We start from the raw sequence: 10,000 nt of genomic DNA, 5'->3' as shown, positions 1-10,000 counted from the left end.
TTTATCACGGGGGAAAAGAATATCGAGAACCCAAACGTCAGCCGCAGTGATTATCAGGGACCATGTTTCTTCAAGAAAAAAATCGAGTTATCAAAGAGGGTTTCGAGAAATTCAATTGAGGAAGAATTGGACGTACGCTCTAAGAGAATCGGTCTGAATGCTGGAAGAGTCAAGGATTTATTTCCTTTCCATCCACAGTGATTGAGTAGCTTGGTCTAAAAAAGATCTGGTGACAAGCACTTTGCGATTTATCAGAGTACTACACAAAAGGTAGCTAGCAAATTTTTGGGAGCATTAATGTTGTAGAATGTTGTATGTAAACTCCAGCTACATGGGGTTTTTTGTAGCTTCTTACTTTCGAAATCATAATCAAACACGTTCCAATCGGGCTCGATCACACAAGACTGATAGCTGTATGCGCGAAACACTTGATAAAATCACACAAGACTGATAGCTGCATATATATATATATATATATATATATATATATATATATATATATATATATATATATCCATCCTTGGACCCTGTACTTATGCCATAGATGACATCAATATAAATCCAGTAAAAAAAAAAAACGTTTTCCAATTTGTGGCCATATGATAAATTTTGTAACCAATGCCCTTTTGAATAAAAGAAGAAAAAGAGAGGAAGAAAAATCGGCATTCTGAACTGCATTTAATATAGTAATATCAAAAGAAGGGTGGGGGAATAAAAACGCATCCAAATTTTTAAAAATATGATTAAACTCTCAACTCGCCTCAAATAGAATGAGTAGTAATTATTGATGATCACGTGATCACTATCTTTGAGGTTGCGACCGTCCTTAAACCAGCTGAACTTGCCATTGCGATCGTGTTCAGGGGCTGTCATGTTGCAGAACAGGTGGATGGGGCGACCCAACTCTACATAATGGCTTCCTGACATTTCAACCACAAAGCGAGTCGAGCCTGGGTAAAATCAAAAAGACTTTGAGATTTACACCCGGTATTGCCATAGACTAATGAGGATATAATTTTGCGTGTTTGATGTTATCACCGTCCATAAAATTGTCATTTTTAGAAAATAATTAATCTATGGCAATACTCGATACTTTAAATTTTTAAAAGTGGATTAATAAAATGTATCAAAATAAATAGATAAGCAAATAAAGAAAGTACTGTATTAACAAATTATATCATTGAATGATATCCACAGACAACTGTTTATTGTTTATTGCTTTTACAGTACAACTTTGAGCATAATTTGGTGGAGATCTGTTGAGTCCGTCTGGTACTCTGGATTATCAGCTTGTTGTGTATGGGGGGGGGGGGGGGGGCGCTTTCGTATCTCGGACTTCGGACATCCAATAAGGGAGAAAAATGGAGAGATCAGACGAAGAGTAATCCACCGGCCCTCCAGAAATGGGGGTTGAGCGTAGGGTTAACAACCCACCTCATAAAAACAAGCGCCACAATGTTTTCCAGTTTGTTTGTTTTTCTCGCACGCTATATATAATTCTTGTCCATTCATATTGTTTTCATATCACTCTTCACAATTTCAACTGATGCTCAATGAAATTCACCTCAATTGAAATCTTGAAGATAACTCGCGGTATAAATACAATATGAAAAGACACTCATTGTATATCTACTATGCACTTGGTCTCTCATAGTGACCGAAACGTAGACTCCTCGAAACTGGGAAAGGAGGAAATATGTTGTATTACACATTGGCATTTGGTTAAAATATAGGTAAAAGTGTGTGTTTGAGTGTGTGTGTGTGTGTGTGTGTGTGTGTGTAAGGGAAAGAGAAAGAGAGAGGGGGGGGGGAGGGGGAGGAGGAGGAAAGAGAGCGACAATGAAATGAAATGTGAACCGAGACACAGACACATTTTTACCGATAATGTTTTAGCCATAATGCCAATGTAATGTAATATATATAATTTAATTTTCTTGTTTACATGAGGATTGCCAATGGCTGGACGTCGTTTACTTTGTGTTGTATCTTTTATAAGAGTATTTTAACTTTGTATAAAAATGGATATTCTTTGTATTCAATATGATACTTTTGATAAATGTCAATAAATTTCAGTCACAGCAACTCTTAAGTATGAACTGGATATTCCAAAGATTTTATGACAGATAAAAATGAAAAATATATTTGTTAAAATTTGGTCTTACCGTCATCTTGTGTGGATCCAACGTGCACTAAACATAACAAAATGGTGATGCACACCACCAGAATAAAACTGGTCTGTCGGCTTCCAAGCAGCTGCATGGTCTCGAATTATGCTTGTCCTAGAAAAAAGATCTAGCAGTCACAAAGAAAACGAATGCGTGTAGAATGTTTGAGCGAGTATCATCGAGAGGGATCTGACAAGCTTTGAAACAAATATAGACCTAAGCTTTATGAGCATGTGATGATCTATACTTTGGTCTAGTTCTGTACTGTAAATGTCAAAAAGAAAATGAAATTGCAATCATTGTCGTTTAGTGTCTAAATAATCATGACATTTGAAAGGGTTTGGGTAGGCATACAATGTCGTTCAACGATTATCTTTATCTTGTATCATGAGTTTATTTTAGGCCTTTTCTAGCCAATTAGGTTAACAACTCTGACATCTCGGATGAGTGAGACGATGTAAATTATATAATATATCCATATATGTGACAAAACACGAACAATCTCTCTCTCTCTCTCTCTCTCTCTCTCTCTCTCTCTCTCTCTCTCTCTCTCATTCTCTCATTCTCTCATTCTCTCTCTCTCTCATTCTCTCTCATTCTCTCTCACACTCTCACACTCTCACTCTCTCACACTCTCACCTCTCACTACTCTCACTCATCTCTCACACCTCTCACTACTCTCTCACACACACTCTCACTCTCTCTCTCACTCTCTCTCTCTCTCTCTCTCTCTCTCTCTCTCTCTCGTGTGTGTGTCTGCTAATAATATTTTTTTTAAAGTTCTGAATCTATTGTACGTTGTAAACAATTAAGCGTGTTCTTTATAACGGGATCCTTTACTTTTGACTGGATGGGACTTTTAGGTCATGTCAAAACAGGTACATTGATAGATTGCTCGTGCTGAGTGGGGTCTTCTACCTCCCACGGTGGGTAGAGAGGTCATTTGCTGTGTCTGCCGTTCGTCATACATATTGTCCGTTTTAATGTTGCTCTCTGTTTTTGTTCTGCATTACGATTGCTCTGCTTTTTTCATGGTCATGGCGTCGATCCTTAACCGGGAGGGAGGCAGTCAAATGTATAGTTAATAATACCTTGTTTTGAGAGATCATATTTTTTTCCTTGCAAATTATCTCTCTTTAATGTACTATTATATAGTTATTAATTAGTGGCTATGTGGTCTAGTGGTATGACACTCCCTTTTGGATCGGGAAGTCTATGGTTCGAGTCCCACCCTAAGCGGCGCATAGTTGAATCCCTGGAAAAGACTGCTTACATTCATTCACATTACACAGATGTAAAATGATTACCTGACCGTTGTGTATGTCAGGAAAAAATTGCAATATCGCATATCAATACCAGGCATCACGTCTCATGCCCACATGTTCAGTGTTGCCATTGGAGAGGGGCCATTGTAAGGTGGTTTGAGCACGTTTAGAGGATATCGCCCTGACTCGGGCGTTTGATGTGAAAATTGGGGTACGACATGGCTGCCTTCTCTCACAGTTCAGTTCCTACACTTCAACGACTGGATCACGAGATGAACAAGTAGAGAGAGAAACGGAATTCAATTGAGTCTCTGGACTCAACTAGGAGACCTCGATTTTGCGGATGATCTAGCACTTCTCACGCAAACCCATAAACCGATGCAATCCAAAACATCTAAATTGGCTTTTATCGATACTTTATCAACACTTTATCGATACTCGGCCTCGACATTTACCTAAAGAAGACACAAAAATCAAAAGTTCACAATGATAACAACGACTCGAAGTCAACTAAATGGAACAGTCCTGGAGGAAGTGGACAGATTTACATAATTTGGAAGTGTTTTCAATGTTAATGGAGGCACGGACGAAGATGTAATGGCCCGTATCAGTATAGCAAGGGCCGCTTTTAACATTCTGAAAAACGTTTGGAAATCGATCATCATTTACAACGCACAAAAGTCCGTGTGTTCAATTCAAATGTTAAAGCAGTTTTGATTCACGGCTCGGAAATATGGAGGATGACCAAAATGTTAAAACTAAAATCTAAATCTTTATCAACTCATGTCTGCGAAAGATTTTAATGTACAATGGCCAGAATAAAATTAGTAACATCGAGCTGTGGCAGAAAACAAACCAACAACCAATTGAAAAAGAAATATTGTAGAGAAAATAGAGATGAATGGGTCACACTCTAAGAAAACCGATATCAAGCATCACCCGGTAAGTTTTGACCTAGAATCCACAGAGCAAGCGGAAGAAAGGCTTACCAAGGAAGACTTGGAGAAGAGATGTAGATGCAGACACTCGGCGTTCTGGACAGACATGGAGAGGATTAGAAGTGATGGCACAGGACAGAAAAAAAGTGAAGGACCTTCGTTGATGGCCAATGCCCCTGCAGGGACAAAAGCTCAACGTATATAAGTATCTCCGACTAGAGCAGGAATCGAACCAAGTACTACAGATCCGAAGGCAAGTGCTATTATGCAAAACCACGAAACTGCACTACGCCCTAATTATGCCCCTTTGCTCAAATTGTCAAGTGCAGGGATCTGTAAAGGACAATTTACAAAATTGTAACGGCTCCGGAACAGAAAAAATTATCAAACGCGGAGGGTTTCGGGCCGAAATCTCTATTCGGCTCATTACCAAAACGATAAAAATGTTTACAAATCAGTTCGAGCAACATGTATGCAATCCCACATGTTCTCCATCCGTGATAATGTCATGGTGACCAAGAGGGGGGAAATGTTCTTGCCACATGTAGTCGGCAAATACGATTTACAAAGGTAAACAAAGGTAAACATACAACAGAGAGAGAGAGAGAGAGAGAGAGAGAGAGAGAGGGGGGGGGAGGGGGGTAATGAGAATTGTTGCCTGTATGTTTGAATTCAAAATAAAATGACCTTGCTCAGTGCCATTCAGGTAGGCGTTCCCTGTTTGTTTCTTGTTGCACATCAATCCATATTATAAAATACTATTATAAACAACCTTCAAAACTTTTATGGGTCACTCTAACCTAAAAACCAGATTGAATTTGTGAGAGACATATCATCCAAAAATGCTTTTTAATCAGAAGGCCTGAGACCTGCAATCCCCAATCGAGGCAGGCTGAATTTTTTTCTTGCTTTTTTTCTGCTTTGTCTGTCACTGCATCTTTCGCATCTTTTCATATATCTATCTTTCACCAGTACCTACTCCCTAATCATTCGCATCTTTTCATATATCTATCTTTCACCAGTACCTACTCCCTAATCATTCGCATCTTTTCATATATCTATCTTACACAGTACCTGCTCCCTAATCATTGGCATCTTTTCATATATCTATCTTTCACCAGTACCTACTCCCTAATCATTCGCAGAAGAAGAAGTAGAAGAAGAAGAAGAAGAAGGAGGAGGAGGAGGAGGAGGAGGAGGAGAAGAAGAAGAAGAAGAAGAAGAAGAAGAAGAAGAAGAAGAAGAAGAAGAAGAAGGAGGAGAGGAGGAGGAGGAGGAGGAGGAGGAAGAAGAAGAAGAAGAAGAAGGAGGAGAAGGAGGAGGAGGAGGAGGAGGAGAAGGAGGAGGAGGAGGAGGAAGAAGAAGAGGAGGAGGAGAAGGAGGAGGAGGAAGAAGAAGAAGAAGAGGAGGAGGAGGAGGATGAAGAAGGAGGAGAAAAAGAAGAAGAAGAAGAAGAAGAAGAAGAAGAAGAAGAAGAAGGAGGAGGAGGAGGAGGAGGAGGAGGAGGAGAGAGGAGGAGAGGAAGAAGGAGGAGGAGCAGAAGGAGGAGGAGGAGTAGAAGGAGGAGGAGGAGGAAGAAGAGGAGGAGGAGGAGGAGGAGGAGGAGGAGGAAGAGAAGAAGAATAATAATAATGCTGAAAACTTATATAGCGCTATAACTCCGAGACACCAGACTCTAAGCGCTTAAATTACAAATTACTTTGGCTGAAACATACTCATTCACACACACAAGCACACACACACACACACACACATACACACACACAACACAACACACAACACAAACCAAACCTATCTTGCTTCTCATACCATCTACTAAAATCGAAACAAATATGTTTTAAGCGAACGTTTAAAAATAGACAAAGATTCTTTTTCACGAATGCTCTGCGGTAAGGCGTTCCAAATAGAGGGTCCGAAATGAGAAAAGGATCTCATTCCAGCATTTTTCCGAATTCGAGGGACAACTAGTTTTGTGGAATCACTGGCCGAACGTAAGGGGCGGGGTTTTGAATATCTTTCAATTAGTTCTGAAAGGTAGGAAGGGGCAGTACCTTCAAGACAACGATACACTAAAACACAAGCTTTGAATTTAATTCTTTTCTCAACAGGCAGCCAATGCAGGTCATGAAGTAGAGGTCCGGCAGAGTCGCACCTACGCTTCATAAATACTAGTCTGGCAGCGCTGTTTTGGACAATCTGAAGACGTTTCAGATTGTATTGCGAAACGCCAAACAACAGAGCATTACAATAATCCAATTTCGATAGTACGAGGGACACAACCAGGTGCTTGGTCACATCCTCAGATATGAACAGTCTAATGGAAGCAATCTTTTTTAGTTGGAAAAAGAGAGATCTAACCAAATTATTAACCTGGTGCTCCATCGACAGTCCAGAGTCTAAGAATGTGCCAAGGTTTTTCACTTTGTCAACAATTTGAATAGAGGCATCCCCCAACTTCAAATCTGTTTCACTTTTCCACTTCCTGTTCCCCACATACAGCACCTCCGTCTTATCATCATTCAGTTTCAGTCTGTTCTCATTCATCCATTTCTTAACACTTTGGATACAATTTTTACTATTGGCTGATACTTCTTGTAAATTTCTCATATTGGAAACGCAGTACAATTGCGTATCATCAGCGTATTGATGGTAAGACAGACCAAAACTTCTGATGATTTTAGACAGAGGGCCAACGTACAAAACAAAAAGAACGGGTCCAAGTACTGAACCCTGGGGAACCCCACAATCAAGAAAGATTTCCTCCGATCTATATTCATCCACCGTAATAATCTGTTTACGATTAAACAAATATGACCTAAACCAATCAAGCGCTGCACCAGACACGCCATAAGTAATTTCAAGACGTTTGAGAAGAAGATTGTGATCAATAGTATCAAAAGCAGACGATAGGTCAAGCAAATTCAGCAAAGAACATGAACCATTGTCTATAACAGAGAGGAGATCATTAACAACCCTAACAAGTGCGGTTTCCGTCGAATGATGTTGCCTATAAGCAGACTGAAATTTTTCTTCAAGACAATTATTTTTAAGATGAGACAGTAATTGTTTCAAAACAAGCTTTTTTTCTTCTTCTTCTTCTTCTTCAAAGAAGAAGAAGAAGAAGAAGAAGAAGAAGAAGAAGAAGAAGAAGAAGAAGAAGAAGAAGAAGAAGAAGAAGAAGAAGAAGAAGAAGAAGAAGAAGAAGAAAATTGTCACTTTGAGGTACCTGTGACGAGCGATTTTCTTTCACTGCGTGATTTCTTTATCATCCGTCAGCGTCCCGTTCAAAACCACTTCACACCTAGTGGACGAGACATATATTTGATCAACACCTCCATTAAAAATACTCAAACATGGACAGCCTTTCTCCAATAAAGCCCCAAATCTTTCTAACGGAAATTTCGGTCGTTAGGTGAGGAAACATTTCCATTGTATAACGGAACACTCACTTTCAGCTTAAGGCTTATTTACCTGTTCAAATTGTCTGCCCATTGTATTCATGCCTCCTGCTAATTACCTTTTCCAAACAAGACGCCAACGTGCGTAGGCCCTGAGGTCTTGTCTCGTTCAAGAGTAGCTAATTGCAATTACTGTCCTAGTCTCTCCGGTAATTCTCCGTTATTCTTTCTTACCAAAGCATCTGGATATCATTGGCTTTCTAAAACAGGAACATTCTTCTGATTGGCTATTTTCATTTCACAAATCAAATTCATCACCGAGTTTAATCACACACACGCTAAGAAGCCCAAGAGAGAAGAGCTATCCCTCCAATTTCAAACTTTAAAAAAGTTTGTCATCCCTCGGCTGGAGGTAAAATGAATTATTGGTTAACATTCAAAGTGGAACGAGATATTACTGTGAATTCAATTTAATCTATCTATTATTAATATTATAGTTTGTGTATATATTTTAATTGTGCTATTCCATGGATGTTCGTAAGTTGGAATACCTGTACAAAACTATATCTATATGTATCTTATTTTATAGTTAACAGTTGTTTATGATCTATGCTATTTTTTTTTTCATTTATATTCAATATGCATATTGCTTGAATGTCTGTACCCCACCGCCAATCGCCGGCCACACATCATAACCTCAATTATAATTAATAAAAATAAATAAAGAAATACCAGGGACACAACCCTGTTAAATTCTCATCATGTAAGAAAGCTCGACTGTCAGTTGATGTTTAAAACATATACTAACTACCATTATCATGGAGTTACTGCTCCTTGCCTTTGTCGGCAAATAAAGGCTATTATGATGTGTCGCTCAGGACGATTCGGTGGCGAAAGACAAACTCGATTGGCTCTAAGACCTTGTTGTTTTAACTCTTAAATGAAGGTCCTGATCCTGGTCCTGGTCCTGGTCCTGGTCCCTTTCTTTGTCCTTGGAGCACCCAGTCGTGCCGAATCCCTGCATCCCAGTCCTTGAACAGTGGTAAACCCCTGATGTCAGCCCCTAACTACAACACACTGTTGTGATGTCCAGAAAACTCTGCAAAGCAGGCGCCAACCCTGGAACTAGCTGATACATTTGCCTCAGTCAAGCAAGCCGGCGGGATAAAGATAAGCCAAACGGGCTTATACCATTTTCAAATGTATTTTCCACAGACACAAATGATTATACCAAAATAAACAACTAAATAAATAATAAATTAGATCCACTCAATTAGAGCTATTCTTCCTGATAACAAATAAATACTTATTCTTTCTATCTTTTCCTGTAACAATCTAATTAAACTTTATGTATAGAATTGTTATTATTGCATTTGGGCGTTAATATTGTCTTGACTCACTTGTTATTAATACAATTAAGTTATAAGGGACCCTAAGGCCATTCTTGATCTCCCCTAGATTAAACCTGAGCCGTTTGTGATATAGGTTGAGAGCCATAGCGCGCATACTAGTTCGAATCCAGACCATTGAGCTATCGGTTGGACTCGATCCCACAAAATAACACACAACCCGCCACAGTACCATTGAAGTCAAAATTGCAAAACTGGGAAAAAGAAAGGCTGAAAAAGGGTGGAAAAACTATGCAGTTGGTCATCCACAAAGTTTGGCTAATTATCTGACACGAAAAGAATAATTGAAGGCTGCGATTACTAAAGCAAAAAAAAAGGAAGAAAACCGAATATTACGACGATAAACTTGAAAACACCACCAACAAAGCAAAGGAAAAATTTTAAATTACAACTAGGACAGTTGGAAAAGAAAAACTAGAATCTTACTCTTCATAGAACAAGTTGGCGGAGGGATTGGAAGACTACAGTGGAAACCATTTATAACAGGCCCGGTTATAACAGGGATCGGGTATAACGGGGATTTTTCAAATCCCCGTTTTTTACCTCTCTTTGTCTCTACTAAAAATTATCGGTTATAGCATGGCCTCACTTGAACCAAATCGGCTATAACAGGGACAATGCCTTTTCACAAAGAGTGAAACTCACCTCTTTGAACTTGCTGACCAGTCTCTCTAACTGATGATGACACGTACCTAGTATTAGTAGATACTATGTGAGAAATGTGAAGAACATGCGAAATTGCGGATCCATCCCTTTGATCTAACAAAGTAGACAAGTCTATGTCATGTATGGTGAGAGGACAAGAGAAAAACGCCCCCCCTCTCT

At 39.2% G+C, this 10,000-nt stretch overlaps 1 protein-coding gene across 2 annotated transcripts in view; it reads right to left on the bottom strand.

Moving 5' to 3' along the window:
* Positions 1–10,000, bottom strand: part of LOC144967543 (uncharacterized) — an 84,782-nt gene that overhangs the window by 31,587 nt on the left and 43,195 nt on the right. Inside the window, exons 2-4 of one of the 2 annotated variants that reach the window (XM_078904936.1) lie at positions 7,595–7,669; positions 2,163–2,279; positions 761–950 (exon numbers count right to left, since the gene is read on the bottom strand). In XM_078904936.1, coding sequence (XP_078761062.1) covers positions 761–950; positions 2,163–2,259 — 287 coding nt within the window. In that variant the 5' untranslated portion in view covers positions 2,260–2,279; positions 7,595–7,669. The remainder of the gene's footprint in view (positions 1–760; positions 951–2,162; positions 2,280–7,594; positions 7,670–10,000) is intronic. The other variant, XM_078904937.1, reaches the window with a different exon arrangement.

This window comes from Berghia stephanieae, chromosome 3 (genome assembly GCF_034508935.2).
Source record: "Berghia stephanieae isolate SIO BIC M18660-M18661 chromosome 3, UCSD_Bste_1.3, whole genome shotgun sequence".
Taxonomy (NCBI): domain Eukaryota; kingdom Metazoa; phylum Mollusca; class Gastropoda; order Nudibranchia; family Aeolidiidae; genus Berghia; species Berghia stephanieae.
The sequence above is the reverse complement of the archived record's forward strand: the minus strand, read 5'-3'. Positions and strand labels throughout refer to the sequence as shown.